The following is a 22,179-nucleotide window of genomic DNA, read 5'->3' as shown; positions in this document are numbered from 1 at the left end:
CTTGTATAATTTAGCTCAAATTGATCCCAAACCACCAGCCACCCAGAGAAGTGGCTCTGTTCATAAGATCGCCACTAATCGATTGAGCAATGTTTTGTTGTTTTTTTACTTCATTTTGCAATAATGTAGAAAACATTCTTTATAATTACAATGATCGTCAAATTCTATCGAAAGGATAAGGAAATCGTTTTTAGAGACAGATTTGCTTACTTGAGAGACATTCTATTGAAAAAAAAAAGTTTAATAGTTTAATGCATTACATTAGAGCAATTCGCTGAAAAAATAGACTAGCTACCAGCTTTGTCTTTTTGTTTGTTTTATACTGCCTATACTCGCATGACAGTCCCATTTATATACGAAATCCCATATAATATGGGACTGTTATGCGAGCGTGGGCAGTATAGCAAAAATATAATTTAAATAATGTTAAACAATTTAAAAATGTGCTTAAGGTCCTTAGGCTAACTGGAGCTCAAAGCTTAAGGTCAGTTCCACTTACTTGGCTTTTATAGTAAAAACAATATTGCTTCTGGAGTTCTTTCAAAATTTCATACTTGAAAAAAAAAACAATTCTAACGAATGAAAGGAAACCGTTAGTAGATACACATTTTGTTTATTATGTTCAATGATAAGTTATGTAATATAATCAGTCAAGTTCATCTTACCATTAAGTTTTAGATCTCTATGTACTCATACAGATATTTCCGCGCCAATTCCAAATTATTATTACTTCGGTAGATGCTGCTCAGATTGAATGCAATCTCCGCCCGAAGGTCCAAATAACTCGCATTCTCCTCGATCAGTTGATTGGTGAACTCCAGCGCCCGCTTGTAGTGATCCACCGCCAAGCTGTGCATTCCCAGCTGATGGTACATCCGGCCGATGTTGTAATGGATCTCGTTGGCCAGCTCGGCCGGCCTTCCCTTGCGATACTTCTCCATGAACCCGATGGCCTGCGAGGCCAACGCTTGCTTCTTGTTGGAGAACTTCTGGCACGCAATCTGCGTCAACGTTACACCGATCAGCATCGCATGGATCGGATCGCCGGTTTTCCTGTACACCTTGCTGTAGTCATTCAGGGCATACTTGTAGGTTCCCGCGTTGAGGTGATAGTTTGCCTGCAGGACGCGGACATTCGGATCAACGGCGGTTCGCTCGAATAATCGCATCAGGTAACGGTTATAGCGGATGTCCCCCGTTACAAGAATGACCAGGTTGAACAAATTCCACAGACGGGGCTTGTTTAGGTTCGCTTCCTTGTTGACCCGTTCTCGAATCAGGTTGTAAGCGTACATCGGATCGCGGTTGTACAGACAACCGAGAAGGGCCAGCATTTGAAGTTCCTGTTTGAACACTTGAAAGCGCTTGGCGGTGCACAGAGTGAACACGAGCTTCTGGAAGTAGGCATAGTTCTTCGTGTAATCCGCTACTTGCAGGAGTATCATTACCAGTTCCCACTCCATCTCCACCGACGGTTCGTTTTCCGAGCGAGAAAACTCCGGAGCGTGTTCCTCTGTCTTGTCCTGCCGAGAGTGCTTTATATCAGCAATGGTCTTCAACATTTCAAAGTACCGAGGCACCGAAATGGCCGCACCCAGTTCCAGTCGGCTTCGCAGCGGAACGCAGTGGCGCATCAGCAGCATAAACCCGGACGACAGGAACTCATCGTATCGACCCACTTCCTTCAGCATTAGACACCGTTCGTAGAGCAACTCGGCGTCCATGATGTCCTTTTCCGGATCCTGTTCGAGGGCTTCAAGTGCTTCGTCATATTTGCCTTGCTGTTTCAGGAGCGCCGATAGGGTCAAACGGGCATCCAAATGTTGGGCCAAAGAAACAACCTGAAATGAAGAAGATATTTGTAATTTATGATATTAGTTAAAAGCAATAAATCAATCGGCTCTGTAAAGCTTGATACTATGTTTGAGCCTTCAAAAAACGATTCGATAGAAAAAGCAATAAAGGAGTAGGGTTGGTGTGTTAATAGGCGCAAAGCTAAGAACAAATATTCGTATAAAATTGGAAAATAAAGCCAGCGGCAGTATTTTTACATCATCTGAACTGCCTATACTCGCATAACACACGGCGTGTCTGGTAGAACAATATTATTACAAAAAAAATAGGCATCGCTAAATCTTAAACCATTCGAAAATATAGGTTTTAAGCTTTCATTTGACGTATTCCCCAAAAAAAATCCACCGAGGGATCCCGAACATTTTTTTTTATTTCAAATTTTTGTTTCTTGAAGTACATTATTTTCAAATGTAATCATGGTTCAAGGCAGTTTTTTTTTCTCTCAAGCTTGATTGTAGCCTAAATTTCAACTGAAAGCTGATAAAACAAACCTTTATAAGGTTTCTTGTTGTAATGGACAAAACTGTTTTATGTGATCTTGTGGTTTTAATAAGCCATAGGACACTTATTCGTACAGTGGAAGTACACACTCAGTTGAGTTCAACTAATTTTCATTCTTTTACCGAGATCCGCACAGCCGAGCGGTCAGCAAATAAATTTTAACTGATATGTGAGCAAAAATCATGTTTACTTTAAGCAGCATCTTTTTATGCCGCTGGCATTTAACGTCACTTTTACTGAGATGTCAGCAAACAACAAACAAATCGGCATTTTTATTTAAGTGTGTATTTGATTCTAGCGTATAACTAGTTAGCACACATGAACTTTTTTTATTCAGTCTGGAATTACACCTCTATTGAGACAAAGCTAGCTTCTCAGCTTAGAGTTCTTCGGTTACTCATTAACTGAGAATCTGTTTCACCAATCGTTAATGTTTTTTTATGTTGTATGTAAGAAACATATTCTCGACATAACAATTCATCACGTAGCTTTTCCTTCAATATTTCAGTGTTAAATTCCGTACAAGTTCAAGCTGAAAACGATTGATACGAAATAGAGCTCTTTTAAACTATTTTTACACATTAATAAAACTTGCTGCTGTGTTAAAATTTTCATATTTTTCCACAATTAATATGATACACAAAGATGCTTGATTTACTTGTTTGGTAGTGAGAAAATAAAGGAGAGTATAAGTCCTTCAGTCTGTTAAAAATTGTGTTTTTCATTTTGTATAATGGTTTACTGCCGTTCTACGCATATTTGTCCCGTGGTCTACAAGGTTTACAAAGAACATGGGACATTAAGCGTAGAAGGGCATTTGATGTGCTAGTAGATGATAGAACTGGAAAAGTGGAACATATAAGTAATTCATTAAATTTTTCAATAAAATTTTCAATTCGCCATATTTTATGTCGGTGTGTGAACATTGAATAACTTTGACATTTATGAACCGATTGATTTGGTTTGACATGTTTTGGAAACGTCAATTCAGTACAATTTTAACCATAATAACATTACACCGAAACAACATGCCAAAATATTGACTCTTTGAATTGAAAATAGTCTTGCAGGTGTGTTAACTCAACAACTATATATCCTTGAATATATCGTGGTCAACAGATACCATCTGGCTTCATAAATAAGCAGAAATGCCACATATGAGGAACAGAAAATCTATTCGAGATTCAAGAAACGCCATTTTATGAGTAAGTAGTAACAGTTTGGATTAGCATTTACGCCAAAAAAAAGCTTTTTTTTTTAAACAGTACGAAACAGTATGCTATGCAACTCAGTTTGCTCATTATGTCTGCCCGCAAATTCGTGAAAAAGGTCTTGTTTGTTACTGGCTTCAATAAGACGGCGCTGCAAATCGAATTTTTCAGTTTCTGCAACAGAAATTCCATGGACATCTGCTATCAAAAAGAAGGGACATATCATTTGATTTTGGAGATCCTAATTTGACTCCTCCTGACTTTATGTTATGCAGCTAGTCGAAAAACAATATGTATGCTTGAAAATCTTGAAATATTGACGAGCTCAAGGCACTCCCTAGTGCCGATATCAAGGAGTAAACTTTATTGTTTTTAAACGGCTTACGTGCTTAAATTACTGTAATAATTGCAAAAATTGTGTTGTTGGTCTTATACTTGTCAGAAAACATCTTTCACGGTGGAATTGTTTTTTAAAGTTTGATTGAACATGAAACATCTTCCACAATATTCTTGTTAAATTTAAAAATTCTACGTTTAGGACCTCAAAATAATTTCAATACTATTTAAAAGGTCTTCGGATTGTTAATAGCTGAGGAGCAGGCTCTGTTCCAGTGAGGACGTAAATGTTAAGAAGAAGAAGAAGGATAGTAATTTATGGAGTTACGGTTGATTGGCAAAGAAAACTCCCAATTAATTATTAAGTGTTCAACGAAGCTGAGAAGCGGGCTATGTTTCAACAGAGGTGTAATGCCAGACAGAAGAAGAAAAAAAATCATGTATTCTAAGCATGAAAGGGAACAGTGCTCGGATCTATATACTTCCACAGTACGAATATGTGTCCAACAGTCGAACGTCCAACATATCTAATCGAATAAGTGTCCTATTGCCCATTAAATCCTCAAAATCACATAGGCCAGTTGTGTTTCTTACAAAGTGAAACCTAATATATATGTATGTATATTTATTTTATGAACTTTTATTTTGAATTGAAACTTTTATCGAGTTTAAGACCAATGAAACTGAGTTTAACAATTAATAGATTAAAAAATAACGTGCTCTTAGGAACAAAAATTTAAAATAAAAAAAAAAATGTTCGGGATCCCTCGGTGGATTTTTTTAAGAAACCCGTCAAATGGAAGCTTAAAACCTATATTTTTAAATGGTGAAAGATTTAGCGATGCCTATTTTTTTTTGTGATAAACCTTTCCCATATACACGCCGTGAACAGTCTCATTTATATAGGAAATTCCATTTATTATTGAGATATTCTTAAAATCTGAAAAATATACTGCTGTGCTCAGAAAATGTTACCACAGACAAACAGACATAACACTCGAGTTGTATTCATCGTACAGCACATTAGCGCTCAATTCTGATATTTGATAGTTAATTGAGTGAGCCCGTGGCGCTTGCATAGCTTTTGTTCGAGTTTGACGTTTACGCACTACCGCCGCTTAGTGTGGGGTTGTTCAAATACAGTCGAATTTCGTTCGTTGCACTATCTTTCGGTGGGCTACGTTTTAATTGGGCTCCCGTTAGTTGGGCTATAGCCCACCTAAAACGAAGGCAAACGTCATTTTCTGACATAAGACCCACAATGAAAGTCTTTCACTAAGTGGGCTACAGGTTTAGTGCAACGAACGAAAGTTGACTGTACAGTGTTTTTAGCATTATACTGGATCTGGTGTGACTATGTTTTGGATTGATTATTGTTTTAGCTGTTACGTCTGTTGCTCTGTGATGTTACATGTGAAAATAAAATTGGACAGCATAGAGAAAAATTCAATAATCCAATTCAAGGTATTTCATCTTCCAATTCTTCGATTTTTTCTTCATGGAAATGAAGCTAGGTAAAAATGAAACAAAGCCACACATGTAGGAGCATGTAGGAGCTGTCCATATACTGCAATTTTAGAGATAACTTTCCTTTCTACGGTTGAACAGAAAGCTACCGCAGCTGTCACATTACTGATTTTCACAAAGCATCACACGGCGTGTATATGGGAAAGGTTTATCACAAAAAAATAGGGATCGCTAAATCTTTCACCATTTCTTAAAAAAATCCACCGAGGGATCCCGACCAATTTTTTTTATTTTGAATTTTTGTTCTTAAGAGCACGTTATTTTTTAATCTATTGATTGTTAAACACAGTTTCATTGGTCTTAAACTCGATAAAAGTTTCAATTCAAAATAAAAGTTCATAAAATAAATATACATACATATATATTAGGTTTCACTTTGTAAAAAACACAACTGTCCTATGTGGTTTTGAGGATTTAATGGGCAATAGGGGCCCAGATAGCCGTAGCGGTAAACGCGCAGCTATTCAGCATGACCAAGCTGAGGGTCGTGGGTTCGAACCCCACCGGTCGAGGATCTTTTCGGGTTGGAAATTTTCTCGACTTCCCAGGGCATAGAGTATCTTCCTACCTTCCACACGATATACACATGCAAAAAATGGTCATTGGCATAGTAAGCTTAATAACTGTGGAAGTGCTCATAAGAACACTAAGCTGAGAAGCAGGCTCTATCCCAGTGGGGACATAACGCCAGAAAGAAGAAGAAGACATTTATTCGATTAGATATGTTGGACGCTCGACTGTTGGACACATATTCGTACTTTGGAAGTATATAGATCCAAGCACTGTTCCCTTTCATGCTTAGAATACATGATTTTTTTTCTTCTTCTGTCTGGCATTACACTTCTGTTGGAACATAGCCCGCTTCTTAGCTTCGTTGAACACTTAGTAATTAATTGGGAGTTTTCTTTGCCAATCAACCGTAACTCCATAAATTACTATCACAGACATGTCTGTGTTACTATCCTTCTTCTTCTTCTTAACATTAGCTATTAACAATCCGAAGACCTTTTTAATAGTACAGTCAACTTTCGTTCGTTGCACTAAACCTGTAGCCCACTTAGTGAAAGACTTTCACTAATCGGGCTGAGTTTCAAGCTGTCAAATAACATAGAACAAAAGAAAATCAGAGCTACCAACATTGATAAATTGGGTCATATGTCAGAAAATGACGTTTGCCTTCGTTTTAGGTGGGCTATAGCCCAACTAACGGGAGCCCAATTAAAACGTAGCCCACCTAAAGATAGTGCAACGAACGAAATTCGACTGTATTGAAATTATTTTGAGGTCCTAAACAAGGATGGGAAAAAATCGTCTTTAGCGACAAACAACACGGTATTCGAATGGTCTAAGAGGGCCGTCGCTCTTGCAGCAGCATGATTTGAAAACCTCACCACGCGCGCATTGTACCGACATAAGGAGCATCCGATGCAATGTTTGTCGTGAGACAAAGAGTTTATTGGATGTTGTTACAAGTAGCGATCAACTTGAATCATGGCGTATTCACGCTATTATTTTTCGTTAAAACCATACCTGAATGATTTTAGAATCACAAACAATATATCTGAAGGGAACTCAACAGATAACAATGGAACAAACTTCAGAAAGATAAAACTATGGCTCGCGAACATTTAATCGCCAGCCCACACGCAGAACGATGCATCAATCGCGGAGCGTAGTTTGTTGTGATATCTTAACGACAAAAGGTTAATCGTTGTTGCTATGATCGCACGATAAAGAACAACCGCGATGCATCATTTATTTTGTCATGATCACTAGATTTCCATCCTTGGTCCTAAACGTAGAATTTTTAAATTTAACAAGAATATTGTGGAAGATGTTTCATGTTCAATCAAACTTTAAAAAACAATTCCACCGTGAAAGATGTTTTCTGACAAGAATAACACCAACAACACAATTTTTACAATTATTACAGTAATTTAAGCACGTAAGCCGTTAAAAAACAAGAAAGTTTACTCCTTGATATCGGCACTAGGGAGAGCCTTGAGCTCGTCAATATTCCAAGATTTTCTAGCATACATATTGTTTTTCGACTAGCTGCATAACATTAAGTTAGGAGGAAATTGGGATCTCCAAAATCAAATGATGTGTCCCTTCTTTTTGATAGCAGATGTCCATGGAATTTCCGTTGCAGAAACTGAAAAATTCGATTTGCAGCGCCGTCTTATTGAAGCCAGTAACAAACAAGACCTTTTTCACGAATTTGCGGGCAGACATAATGAGCAAACTGAATTGCATAGACTGTTTCGTACTGTTTAAAAACAAAAATGATTTTTTTTGGCGTAAATGCAAATTCAAACTGTTACTACTTGATGATGATATGATGATGATATAAGCTGCCATCTATTGTAGCAAGGTATCCACCGGTAGCAATGGCCTGTTCCAACAAAACAATTTGATCAAGATTGTATGACTATTTGTATTCAATCATACTCATGACTGAAGGGCCAAAAACGAATGGCGGACCCGTAAGCAGAGACACTTACGCGAAACCCGCAAGGGAAAAAGAATCTCCTTCCAAAAGTAAGTTCACACAAACAGTCGTACAATCAAGCCCTTGCTTGTCAGAAAGACCCAATAGATGGGAAGAAGAGCCCGCCCTATTTCCACGAAATGTTGGCAACAGGAAGTTGACAGTTTCACTCTTCCTATCCATCTCGCTTCAATCGGGTGCCCTGATGGTCCCACCCAACCCAAAATGCATAAAAGATTGGAAATATAATCAAATAATACAATTCATCATGAAAAGATCTCACCGGTTTTTTTTTTTATCCTTGTAGTATTTTTAAGCTGGTCGTCAAAACAATGTCGTCGAACTATTCCACCGTTAACTATAGAGTATTATTCATGCAAGTTACTACGGAACTGTTCAAAACTCGGGAAAAAAACAAACTCCCACTCCTGCGATAGGGCGGTACGAAAATCGGATCCACTTGCTGGTCTTCTCGAAGCGCACCGCCTCTCTTTCCCCCTTCACAAATTCAAACTGTTACTACTTACTCATAAAATGGCGTTTCTTGAATCTCGAATAGATTTTCTGTTCCTCATATGTGGCATTTCTGCTTATTTATGAAGTCAGATGGTATCTGTTGACCACGATATATTCAAGGATATATAGTTGTTGAGTTAACACACCTGCAAGACTATTTTCAATTCAAAGAGTCAATATTTTGGCATGTTGTTTCGGTGTAATGTTATTATGGTTAAAATTGTACTGAATTGACGTTTCCAAAACATGTCAAACCAAATCAATCGGTTCATAAATGTCAAAGTTATTCAATGTTCACACACCGACATAAAATATGACGAATTGAAAATTTTATTGAAAAATTTAATGAATTACTTATATGTTCCACTTTTCCAGTTCTATCATCTACTAGCACATCAACTGCCCTTCTACGCTTAATGTCCTATGTTCTTTGTAAACCTTGTAGACCGCGGGACAAATATGCGTAGAACGGCAGTAAACCATTATACAAAATGAAAAACACAATTTTTAACAGACTGAAGGACTTATCTCCTCTCCTTTATTTTCTCACTACCAAACAAGTAAATCAAGCATCTTTGTGTATCATATTAATTGTGGAAAAATATGAAAATTTTAACACAGCAGCAAATTTTATTAATGTGTAAAAATAGTTTAAAAGAGCTCTATTTCGTATCAATCGTTTTCAGCTTGAACTTGTACGGAATTTAACACTGAAATATTGAAGGAAAAGCTACGTGATGAATTGTTATGTCGAGAATATGTTTCTTACATACAACATAAAAAAACATTAACGATTGGTGAAACAGATTCTCAGTTAATGAGTAACCGAAGAACTCTAAGCTGAGAAGCTAGCTTTGTCTCAATAGAGGTGTAATTCCAGACTGAATAAAAAAAGTTCATGTGTTCTAACTATGAAAAGGAACAGTTATACGCTAGAATCAAATACACACTTAAATAAAAATGCCAATTTCAGCTGTGTAAATCTCGGTTAAATGTTGTTTGCTGACATCTCAGTAAAAGTGACGTTAAATGCCAGCGGCACAAAAAGATGCTGCTTTAAATAAACATGATTTTTGCTCACATAGGGGGGCATGGGGCAAGAAGGACACCCGGGGCAATAGTGCCACCTCTAATTTCACGTAGTTCAAATCATTTTTTTATGTTTAACGCAGGATAAGAATAAATTGAGTACCGTAATTCGGGGTGTAGTTGATCAGTGGGGAGAAGTTGATCATTCACATACCCACATGTATAAACTGTCAATAGAGCTATAATTTGATTTCAATTAGCACAATTTCTATGATGTCGCATAACCTGACAGCTGCTCTTGATATTCCTGAATTCGATTTGACATTCAAGATAATTATACCACGGAAAAACTGATTTTTGAGGAAATGTTTGATGAACTGTTGAAGGGTTCTTCTTCAAACAATCGATTATTGCCAAGGCTATATGAAGACACCGTTTAACTAAACTGTTTCATACATTCCAGATATGTTCTGTGAATCCAGTTTTGAATTTGCATTGTGGATAAAAAAATATTTTACGAGAAAAAAATGTATATTTTGTGAGCGAGTCCCTAATTTCAATGAAAATTGCATACCTTTAGGCGTTTAATGTGGTGTATTCTGTAATTCTTAACATTTAAATCTAAAACTGATCGATAATTCAACAAGTTATAAGATTTTTGAGACTTGATTCATATTCAGTGACCCAAAATTTAGTGAATAGCATATTTCTTTATTTTAGGAAACCTATCACAATAATTGATCAACTTCACCCCGGTATCAAAAACTCCAATTTTTGATTTCTAAATATTTTTTTGTTTTTACGAGAACATTTCGTCAAAATTTCGTATGTATAATTCGATAAACATCCAACCAGTACAGGTTTAAAAAATATTTGGATGACAATACACGCATCCTACTAGAAGTTACAGAGCAGAATCGCTCAAAAGTGATCAACTTCCCCCCATTTTACGGTACTAATTGAGGGTTGTGTAAATATTACAGTTAAAACTGTTTAGTACAAAAAAATAGAAAAATGTATTTAACTCATCAACGCAAAAAATGCGAAATATTATAAGCATGTAAGACTGGAAAACAAGGTTTGACTCCCAATAAATACAAAACATATTTATTTTTCCGCACAGTTTTGATGATTTTCAATTGTTTAATATAGCTGTGAGGAAATTTTTGCGAAAAAGTTTTTTTGACATTAATTTTTACATATATAAAAGCAGTATGTCTTATGGGGCAAGAGGGACACCGCATTTTTTTCATATAAAATCAAATGAACTTTTATTTTTCTTGTTTAATATTGCATTAAATCAATGCTTCCAACTCAATAAAATCAAATAAACCATCTTGGACATTCAAATTGGTTTCTGAAATTTTTCTCTATTATTGTTACAGTCAAATAAGATGAGAACTAAATTAATTTCGTAAAATTTAACTTTTTAACTATAAGTCAACTTTTATCCCTCAGTTTTTATCTTTACTTACTCTAAAATTTATCGTTTAGGTGGGGAAATAATAATACACAAAATTTGTGGCATTTTGCTCTGGTGGTCTTTTTGCCCCATACGAGAGGCACTCTTGCCCCGTGCCTCGTTGAAAAACCTCATAAGAAGGGACATTTTCAAAAATCTCAAATTATCATGTAATTCTTATATTTTTGAAATCTATCGATAACATCAATGAGAACAAGAGGTGAGCTTGCCCCTACACTGGAATAATCTTCAAAAATTGTTCTAATCAACCATGATTTGAACCTATATATCTTAAGGTGTCCTTCTTGACCCCAGCCCCCCTATCAGTTAAAATTCATTTGCTGACCGCTCGGCTGTGCGGATCTCGGTAAAAGAATGAAAATTAGTTGAACTCAACTGAGTGTGTACTTCCACTGTACGAATAAGTGTCCTACGGCTTATTAAAACCACAAGATCACATAGAACAGTTTTGTCCATTACAACAAGAAACCTTATAAAGGTTTGTTTTATCAGCTTTCAGTTGAAATTTAGGCTACAATCAAGCTTGAGAGAAAAAAAAACTGCCTTGAATCATGATTACATTTGAAAATAATGTACTTCAAGAAACAAAAATTTGAAATAAAAAAAAATGTTCGGGATCCTTCGGTGGATTTTTTTGGGGAATACATCAAATGAAAGCTTAAAACCTATATTTTCGAATGGTGAAAGATTATGCGATGCCTATTTTTTGTAATAATATTGTTCTACCAGACACGCCGAGATCATCGATCGGTTGCGATGATACCTTGGAAACCAGACTGATGATTGTTGTTTTCGGCTGTTTTTCAATGCTTTGGACTCTACTAGCATACTTTGATTAGATGGTTTCGTTCAATGATTCTCAAGGCTGCGGTAGAACTTTGGCAGCTGCGGTAGAACTTGGCGGCTACCGCAGAACGGAAAATTTTCTAAAGAACCGTAATACTACGTATTTTTTTCTGTTTTACAGACAACTTGTATAAATATTCACAAACTGAAGAAAATTTTCAAAATAATAAAGTAAATGTCATAATCTTCTGGAATTTTGTATCAAAACCTCTAGTAAAATCAGTTAGAGAAAAGTTTGAAACATGTTACCTCTGATAGAAAAAGGAAAGATTCAATAAATATTTCGAAACATCGCTAACCAGATGTTGTGAGAAAAGTGAAACATTTTTATGGAACATAGTATAATATAGTAAACATTAAATCATCAAATCAAGCTTTCTACAAGCTCAAATTCAAAGATTTTGCATTACATTATATTCATACATAACTAATTTCTACAACTTATAATTTGTAGATTTAGAGCTCGAAAATGTACGCTTAAACAATTTTCCCGATGGCCATTTCAAATTCTCGTTTTTTCAACGAAGACAGGTTCAGGTATGGGTTCAGGTCTTCTCTGCACCTCACAGAAATCACGATCTTCTTCCATCATCTCGTTAGTTTTCGGAAAGTAAAATTGACACTCATCAAATTTTACATCTCTCGAGACTACAATCTTTCCAAAATCATCATCCCACAATCTGTACCCGTTTGGTGCATACCCCATCATACAAAGCGACTTGCTTTTCTTGTCCAGCTTTGTACGGTGTTCCTTATTTACGTGTGCATACGCAACACAGCCAAAAACTTTGAGTTTACTTACGTCGGGTTTAGTCCCGAACCACATCTCAAATGGAGTTTTTGGAACTTTCAATGCACTTGTCGGGCTGCGATTCAAGGCATATGTTGAGGCATACAACGCCTCGCCCCAAAACATAGATGGACAGTTACTTTCGTGGAGAATCGTTCTTACCTTTTCCATCAAGGTTCGATTCATCCTCTCACTGACCCCGTTCTGTTGTGGTGTATAAGGAGCGGTAGGTGTCATTTGAATTCCTTTCTCTCTACAAAACTTCACAAACTCTCCACTGAAGTATTCACCTCCATTGTCCGTTCGTAGTTTCGAAATGCGAACCGAGAAATGTGAAGTCACCATAGCTTCATATTCCTTAAACTTTTCCAATACTTCGCTCTTATAGCGGATCAAATACACAACAACAAAATGTGTGAAATCGTCAATGAACGTTACAAAGTATCTGTATCCATCGTATGTTTCATCGGGCATTTGACCACAAACATCAGAATGAATCAACTCTAGTGGTCGTCTAGATCGTTTCTGGAACGATTCTTCAAAGCTTTCCCTGGTCTGTCTTCCAAAGATGCAAGATTTGCATGAAAATGGGCAAGCAGACATGGAAGATGATTCCAGATTCAACCTCTCTACCATTCTGTCTCTGACCAGTTTATGCAAGCTTTGGGCTCCCAAATGTCCAAATCGAATATGCCACAATTCATTATCATTCAATACTTTACCTGTGAATATCTTATCAGGCTTTTCCTCGAAGTCAACGCCCATGACGTACAATCCATCAACTCTCTTCCCCGTAAGGACCAGCCTCCCATACTCGTCGAAAATGTCTACCCTTCCATCTCTGAATACGACCGACTTCCCAGAGGACTCAATCCGAGAGACAGACAGGATATTGTAATTCAGGTCCGGAATATAAAGAGTATTATGCAGTGTGACATAATAACCTTTATCCGTCTTCACATTCACATTACCCATTCTCTCTGAACGCAGGAACTCACCAGGCTTGGCAGTCTCGACCGTTGCCGACGCATCCCACAAAGCATTGAACATGGCGATGTCGCGGAACATGTGCCTCGATGCCCCGGAGTCCAGCAAGGTTGCTCCGTCAAACAGCGATGGCACCGGCAACTTCGTCAAGTTCATTTTCATGATCTTGCAATCACGCACGAGATCCTTCGGTAGATCTACCAGAGGCATCCGCACCCTGAAGGCACCGTTGTTTCGAGTGACCATTGCCACGTCTCGACGCCGTCCACCCGAGTGGACTGTGACTTCGGTTTCTTGCTTACGACGAGCGAAACGGCAGTACTTCTTCTTGTGGCCACGCTTGCCACACTCGAAACACGTTACATTCCGGTAGAATGATTTCTGCTTAAGTGCCGGCGGCCTCTGGTCACTGTCCTGTGGTGATTGCTGACGTCTTGAATGCTGCGGGGCGAACATAGCCACTTGTGAAGGGCCCGCTGCACTTCTCTTGCCTTTCGCCTCCTCCGCGTCCAAGAAAACTCGTTGGACCTGCTCCATAGACATCATCTCAAGGTCGTCTTTACGTAGAACGGAAAGAGCACCAATTAAATATTGAAATTCATCGGGAATTGCAGCAAAAAGTTGCTTCAAAGTATTGAATTTTTGTGACTTCAGCGAAAACAATTTCGCCCGAAGACCAATCATGGCCATTGGACCGTGCTTTTGATAAATCTCATCCAATCGCTCCATAATTTCCTTGGCATAGTTACATTGCATAACATGCCCCATCGGCTCATCATCCAAAGCGAGCCAAAGTTCATTTATAGCTGCATCCTCTTCTTTCAGACGTGCTTGCAGCTTACCTTTCCTTTCAGTCTCTTCATCGACTGAAGCACCCGCAACCGGCTCAAAATAAACCTCTTCCTCGGGCGTTTGCTCGAGGGTATGCAACAAACCTTCATATTTGAAGTGTTGCTCCATTCGCTTCTTCCAAAATGGGAACGACTTTTCGTCCCCCTTAAACACTGGAACAACCACCCGTTTGAGACGGTTCTCCATGTTTGAAACCTAAATGAAAATTTAGCAGGAAGAAAACAAATCAATAAAAGGGCCGTGAAGTCTTGTCAGTTGTCTTTGATTGAAGTGTGCCCCACAGAAAATGGTCTCCGTCTGAGCACAACCAGTGTTGCCACAAGTACAGATTTATCTGTAAAGGTACAGATTTTCTGATAGTTTTTGGTACAGATTCTGTACGGTACAGGTTACAGATTTTCACGAAAAAGTACAGATTGGTACAGATTTTTGGAAATGACAATTTTCGTTACACAAAATTGAAGAGATGCGTGAAATTCGGAACTTATTATCACAAAACTATTGTTGAGATATACTGTTTCCATAGAACTTGAAAAAAAATTATATAATAGGTGAAATTATTTCAATATAAACTATGCTACATTTCCAAATTATTTAGGATTTTTAGGGTATCTTTGCAAATTTTATGTTGGGTTTGGTACAAATTTTGGGTACAGATTTTTAGAATCTCTGGTACAGATAAAAAAGATTTTTGAGCCTTCGGTACAGATAGAAATGTGGCAACACTGAGCACAACTCCTCTCAAACTGTCCCTAAGTTTGCCCTCGGAAAAGAAGGTCTCCGACTGAGCAAACTCCTAACCAATTGTCCCACAGAGAAAATGGTCTCCGTCTGAACAATGGTAAACAACTGCTTAATCTGAGTCTAGTAGTCCTGGGCCCATAACCTGTTGGCAGAGCCAAATCAGCAGCAGGAAGTGAGAAACCAAGGGGGTCCCACCACTTTCCTACTGTACTTACTTACCAAAACCTTTTCCGTGTCCTCTAGGACCTTCCGGGTGACTCTGCTCGGACTTCACGGTTCGGACGTTGCTATAGAAAATAAGCCAAAAGTAAACTTCGAATAAATGGCCTTCCGCCTTCTTTATTGAAGTTCACAAGCCGGGTTGCCGACCGAAAACTAGTTGGCCTGACCTGGTCAAGTGACCGAACTACCCTACTCTGCTACATTCTACTCTAGCGATGTCTAACCTAACTTCTGACACTGTTGCCGTTTTTGTTCTTGCTATTTCATATGATTTTATTTACATCCATCTGTCATCTCTTGTGGAAGGCCGGCTACCAAATGTATATGCCCTCCTGTACTTTTACTGTTTACAGCTAACGTTACCTAATGATAAATTACATATTTCAACACAAACGTTCAGTTTTGTCGTCATAAGTAAAAAAAATTGTGCTTCTTCTTTTCAAGATGTTTGACAAGAAGTTTGCGATTTTTAAGAGTTTCCGGCAAAACGCGACAGTCTCCTTTCTTTGCGATTTGGAAGGAAACCTTGATTCCCCTAATGGAGTTCAAGATCTCCTGCCTAAATCCCCCAAATTCGGAACAACTAACCACGATAGGCGGCACTCTTTGCTTCCTCACTTGAATCAAAGAGCCTGGGCTAGAGGCTGCTTCGATTTGGTGTTCGGAAAATTTGTCTAGAGCATCGAACTGATTGCTCATTTCGATACAATTATTCATTTCACGCTTGGAAGAAAGTTCGCATTCCGGAGAAACGTCCTCTCTTCCATTCTTGCCACGTTTAGTGACAGTTTTAAATCCCACTTTTTTGGAAGGAAGTTGTGAATTCAGAGATTCACCCTTCCTTTTGTTTGTTGTTAAGTTAATAAACGGAAGAAGGCGTGACCTCCTAAGAGGTTTTTTCCCAAGACGGTGTCCAAGAAGGATTACCACCGCTAGCTTTCGCCAACGGGTCCAACTAAAAATCGAAGGCACGGGTCCAAACAAGGATTGTAAAGGGATCAATAGTAGAAAAAAATAGCACTGAAAAGTACTGTTTTAGTAGCACTGAAAAGTACCGTTTTGAATTTTAGCACTGAAAAGTACTTTTTTTTTGTAGCACTGAAAAGTACTGTTTTATTGCTTTAGGTAGTTTTTTAAGAAAACTTCCAAGAGCAGAGAGAATTCGTGTACGCACAGCACGAAGGTACGATGCGCACTGATTTGCATGCCTTTCTATTTCTCAGCATTAGATATCGCTAAACCACAGACCAGTCGATGATATCAGTGGTGATGTGCGAACGCCCATGTTGGCCCAACAAGATTTCCCCTTCATGTCGTTGGAAGATGAATCTATCGGAGATTTTGTTGATCACTGGCTAGAGAACGAGCGTAATGTCAGCTGTAGCTTTGACTTGGAGCAAAGCTATTTATCTATTTTTTTTATTTGTATTTTTGCAAGGATAAAAACTAAATAATATGTTTCTACCACTAATATCATTAGAAGCATTCTAGATAAAATGAAGTCATGTGAAGCAGAAACAACATTTTTATGGAAGAAAGATCGATAAAAAATGTTTTTTTTTTTTCTTTTGAGATGAAAACTACGATGCAAGACTACGGAAATCATAACAGGAAAGGGTTTGCTTGAATTTCACTGGGAATTTCAAATGGGACTGTTATGCGAGTATGGGCAGTGTAGAACTTGTAAAATTGTCGCTTAATAGTCTCTGAAGGATTCTTTGGAACCTTTAAAATCTGACAATAGGATTCACTGGGAGTAAAATAAGGGAAAAATGATTTTAATTGAATTAGAGACCTAAGGGACCTTTTGTTTAGAGACATCCATTGAAATAGAGACCAAGTGTCTTAAAACAGACATGATGCCAGCCCTGCTGTAGGAACTCTTTGAAGAATCCCTGGAGAATTCAGTAAAACGTACTGGATTGTTTTCAAAGAGGGAGACTTATAGAAGAATCTCCGTAGTATTTCAAGAAGCGATATCTGGGAAAAATTCTGCAGGAATCTTGCAGATACCGTCAAACGGGGCTTCTTTTGACAGTATTTCCACATTTTTCAAGTTTGAGGATTTGTAACTCTTGGAATTATGGATAGATATTGATAATCCTTACATATATTTAAGTTGTGTATGTACGTAACAAATGTGCAAAATATGAGGCAAATCCATTAAGAAATAACAAAAATGCTTGAATAGCGGAAAAAAGTATGTCCTTCAAGACAAGAAAGGGGCTACTTTGGACATTTCCAGAAATTTTCACAAATTGACAATAAAATGATTGTTCCTCATAAATTTCAAACTTATTTTATCTGTTCTTGTCCATTGTGATGTTTTTGAACGCTTTTTCATTGATAAGCATGATTTACAAAATTGCAAAGCTCGAAACAATTACACATATATGTATAACAATTGATTTCAGCGAAACATGCGATTCACAATTTTCAGTTTGCATTATGGATCTTAAACTTTCAACTTCCTCTTAAATGGAACTATTGGTTACGAATGCTTGAGTGCGAACGAACAATGTAACTACTGCAATGTAGTAATGCGATGATTATGAGTAATATACATAAACTGTATTTTCCATTCTTCTTCATATAACATGAACGATATGTAGAAGTATCACAATAATACCTGTAACTAAAAAGTAGTCTTCATTTGAAACGCAATCTATGAAGTAATGTTTTGCAAGATCGTAAAGGAGTAAAAGTTCGTTTTTGTAATATGTTTTTAGCTTCTTAGCAGTTTAGAGCTCGCTTTAGAGTAGTTTATTTTAGAAATAGAAGGATGCCATTGTGTTATACTGCAAATTCATGTAAAATATGACAGAAAATATTTTTTTTAGAGATTATGTTGTAGGCCTGCCGTTAGTATGTATTGAAATATGTGTGTTGTATGTCTATTCACTTTTCCGAACATTTTTTAAATTTTTTATGTTGTAAAATATACAAACCAAAACATTATAATTAAATAAAAGTCGTTAAAATAAGACCTTTGATCAATTATTTTAATAAAACAGCATTTTTTAGCAATACACTATCACAACTTTTTAAGAAACATAACGATTCGATAGTTTTTTCATGCTCCCAATAACTTTCCACGACTTGGGAAAAACTCAAACCATGTTTGCATAGTCAATGTTTTACAACCTTGTGAATATTTACATGGACTTTTTTGAAATGTTTTCTCGTTTATCCTGTTATTGTTGATGTTGTTCCAAAACAATTTCGTGCCAAGTTGTAGAGCATACTTTGGTTGATAAAAGAGCTGAAGACACAAAATTACTCAGATTAATATTTTAGCTGCAAATAAATCCAACAAGTGAGTGTCCAAGGTAGCCCCCGGAATCAAAAGTAGCCCCGTCCAACGGTATATTAATGAAATCACTGGAGGAATTTCTGAAAAAATGATGAAATATTTTAAAAGAATTGCGTGGAAAAAGTTCCTGTAAAATTCCTTGTAAAATTTTTGGTGAAAACCCTAGTGAAACTCCTCGAGAAATATCTGGACAAATACTTATTGAAATTAATCGAATTATTCCTTGGAAAATTGTTCCTGAAAGAATTCTTGTAGGTGTTGTGTTATTTCTGAAGGAATTCTTAGAAGTATTCATAGATGAATCACTAGAAGAATCCTTGAAGAAATTCTTAATGGAACCTGTAATGGAATTTTTTTAGGGAATAACTGATCAAACTCCTGCAGGGAATTCTAGAGATGTTCAGGGAGGAGTCTTTGTAGCTAGAGAAATTATCATATATAGCTGAAGAAATTAAAGGGAATTTCTGAAAGAAGTATTGGTAGAATTCATACAGTAATTCATAGATAAAATTATAAATATAAGTACGCAATTCTACCTTTTTGTACGCCACGATCGCCTCGTTGTAGTCTCCGATGGCCCGCAAGCAGTCGGCATAGCGCAACCACACCGCAGCCAGCGAAAAGTTTTCGCTGCTGATCAACGGCACCAGCAACTTCAGTGCGTAATGGTAGTGAAGTTCTTTCATCAACGATTCCGCCACGTCCAGATAGCAATCACCGGCTTCCTCCACGTTGATGTTGGTCAGTATGTTTGAAACAATCATATCGAACAGGTGTTCACATTTGAGGTGCACCAGCACCACTGCCAGCTTGGTGCGAAAGTCCAGGACCATGTCGTTGGGAATGACCACCGTGTAGATTCCCCTTTGGGCGTTCGGGTCGTTTTCGTCCTCTTCGTTGACCATCTCGTGGACTTCTACGTTGGTGTGCGCCATCAGAACGTCCAGGGCTTTCCGGTAGTATCCGGTTGCAATGAGGAGTTCCAAAAAGAGATTGATGTCTTCTACGCTGAACAGCTCCGGGACCGTTCCGTAAGCGCGATCCATCGCGTCCATGGCTGCAGCCAAATTGCTTTCCTCGTGGAACTTCTTCGCCAACCGTTTGGCCGTCTGTACCAAAAATTCTCCCCGCTCCTTCGGGATGTACGGCAGCATGGCGAAGTAGCATTTGAAGGCCTGCTTCTCCTCGCCCTTCTTCTCCAGCAGTTGCACGCGCTTCATCCGCAAATCGAAGTTCTTCGGATCGGTCTTGATGGCCCGGGCGTAGCACATCAAGGCCTGACTCAAATTGCCTCGCTCCTCGGAGATTTCCGCAATCCGAACCCACTGTTCCACGTCCGAGGGATTCAAATGCGCCGCGATCAACGAAAACTGCAGGAACTTCTCCGGATCTTCCGTCTCGTAGATCTGGGCCAGCGTCACAAACGGCTCATGCGCCAACGGCATTTGACGCACGATCTCCAGACACAACTTCTTGGCCATCTCGGTGTCTCCCCGTGCGTAGCAAAGATTGGCCTGTCCCATCAGGCCTTGCAATGCCGGAGGCAGGAATCTCCGGTGTCGCTTCATGGAAGTCTTTCCTAATAAAAAATAAAAATGAAAAATGTTTTATTTTAACAATACGGTACGCGGGGCAAGTGGGTAAAACGGGTAAGTGAAAAAAATGTGTATATTTTAGTGAATATATGAGCTTATCCTTTAAAACTCACGCGGTTTAAAAAGGTTGGCCTGGATTTGAAATGACTGGCCTATCAGTAATGACTCCATGTATTGTACACAGGTTATATGATGCTTGAATAATATTGACTTAATGTAAATTTATACAAACGTAATTATAATCACTATTATTTTCTTACCTTCCACCTTGACCTGAGTCGGGCCCTGCAGATTCCCCCTCAACGCATCCTTCCGCTGCACCCGCAAATCCTTTTCAAACTTCGTAGACTTCTTGGCCGATTTCCGTCGCTCGGCCAGTTCCTCTTCCTCTAGGTCCATTTCCCCGCCCGGTTGCATCCGCGATTGGTACTCCGAGTAGCTGATCTCCCCCGCCACGAACTTCTTGATCCAGATTTCGTTCTGCTGGGGATTCTCGTCGTCCGTTTCCGACTCCGAGGGGGCCGATGATGTGGAGGCCACGGTGGAACGGCGAACTCGACGCCGGGGCTGAACTATAATCGAGGTGCCAGGTTCTCCCGGCAGCGGAATGGCACTGGCTTCCACGAACTGGGAAAGCTCTTGCGGGTCCAGCTGCATTTCGTCGAGCTCTTCGACGACGACGCTTTCCGCCTCGGATTGCTCGGCGGCAGATGACGACATTCTTCTGGTTTTTAAAACGGTATTTTACAAATTATTCAAATAAAACACTTTTCCACCCAGATAATTGAAGAAACAATCCGGTAGTGGCAAGATGGACCGTGAGCGGTCTTAGCCGTCAGAGTGACACCACAAACAAAAAACAAACAATCCGGTTTGTTTATATTATGGTTCGGTGACGTTGCTGCACTCGCAGAAAAAATGCATTAAATCAAGCATGATTTTTCAAATCGGCGTATCTAACACTCGGATGGTTTCGAGAAAAATGCGATGCAAAATATTGTAAAGCATTTTAAATCCTGTTTAAAATGTTTTGCATTTTTTCTATTGCGATGTCTACTATAAGTTGAAAAAAGAACACTGTTTCTAACCACTATTAAACAAATCCGATTTGTTTTGAATTTAATTGAAAAACAGGTAAAATTAGAGAATAAACCCTTTTGCTTTGTGCTGCTCACATACACCATGGATGATTCGTCGATACCATACCTTGATTGATACATACACCTTGCTTGATGCGTCGGTTTGACAGTTCGTTTTGCACATCCGTCACGTCATATACACCAGTATTGTTTTGAAGTTGCACATACACCGGTTTGCAAATTACCATAAAACTTATTAAACTTAGTCAATTCGTCAGTTTCAACTTTCAACGACAACGAATATTAGTTTCCGAATGTTTCCAATTTCAACTCGACTAAGAGGAGCACCGGACGGAGCCGTAAATAACAAAAGCAGGAGGAGAACAGTTCTTGTGCGAAATTTGGTGAGAAATATTGTCTTAAACCGAATACTGATGATGTTCCACATCAGTTTGCCGACCCGTCAGCTCGCTCAACTGTGGAAATCCAATTCTCTCGATTTCCAACATGTTTAGTGATTTGGAAACAGTATGACGTATCTGGTGTTCGAAATTTTATGTTTTGATTCTACATATAGGTCGCTTTACTATGAGCATATGTACGGTGTATGTGCTAGCATGAAAAATGTTGACAGTTGAGTCGCTTTGCAAACGAAGGGTGTATGTAGCCAAATTAAAAACACTGAGTAAAGTGCACATAGGGCATAATTTTAATTTATTTCTAAAAATCAAAAAATGGATGTAGGAATACTTTTATAGACACAATAGGTAGATTATGCGTTTGTCAAGCCCATGCAAAGCAAA

General features: G+C 38.3%; 1 protein-coding gene across 1 annotated transcript; it reads right to left on the bottom strand.

Annotated features, from left to right (window-relative positions):
* Positions 1-580: 580 nt before the first annotated feature.
* LOC5573624 (general transcription factor 3C polypeptide 3) lies at positions 581-21,149 on the bottom strand. Its single transcript, XM_001660894.2, has 3 exons — positions 20,558-21,149; positions 19,239-20,281; positions 581-1,841 (listed from the first exon to the last, which is right to left on the bottom strand). The coding sequence occupies exons 1-3, from the start codon at positions 21,015-21,017 to the stop codon at positions 675-677; spliced, it is 2,670 nt and encodes an 889-aa protein (XP_001660944.1). The 5' UTR covers positions 21,018-21,149; the 3' UTR covers positions 581-674.
* Between the last annotated feature and the right edge of the window lie 1,030 nt (positions 21,150-22,179).

Source organism: Aedes aegypti, chromosome 3 (assembly GCF_002204515.2).
Source record: "Aedes aegypti strain LVP_AGWG chromosome 3, AaegL5.0 Primary Assembly, whole genome shotgun sequence".
Taxonomy (NCBI): domain Eukaryota; kingdom Metazoa; phylum Arthropoda; class Insecta; order Diptera; family Culicidae; genus Aedes; species Aedes aegypti.
The sequence above is the reverse complement of the archived record's forward strand: the minus strand, read 5'-3'. Positions and strand labels throughout refer to the sequence as shown.

Excerpts from the sequence above, each read along its gene's own strand:
- LOC5573624 (XM_001660894.2), bottom strand. The coding sequence starts at position 21,017 with ATGTCGTCATCTGCCGCCGAGCAATCCGAGGCGGAAAGCGTCGTCGTC. Across the intron at positions 20,282-20,557 it reads GACTCAGGTCAAGGTGGAAG|GAAAGACTTCCATGAAGCGA; the intron begins GTAAGAAAATAA and ends ATTTTTTATTAG. Across the intron at positions 1,842-19,238 it reads CGATCGTGGCGTACAAAAAG|GTTGTTTCTTTGGCCCAACA; the intron begins GTAGAATTGCGT and ends TCTTCATTTCAG.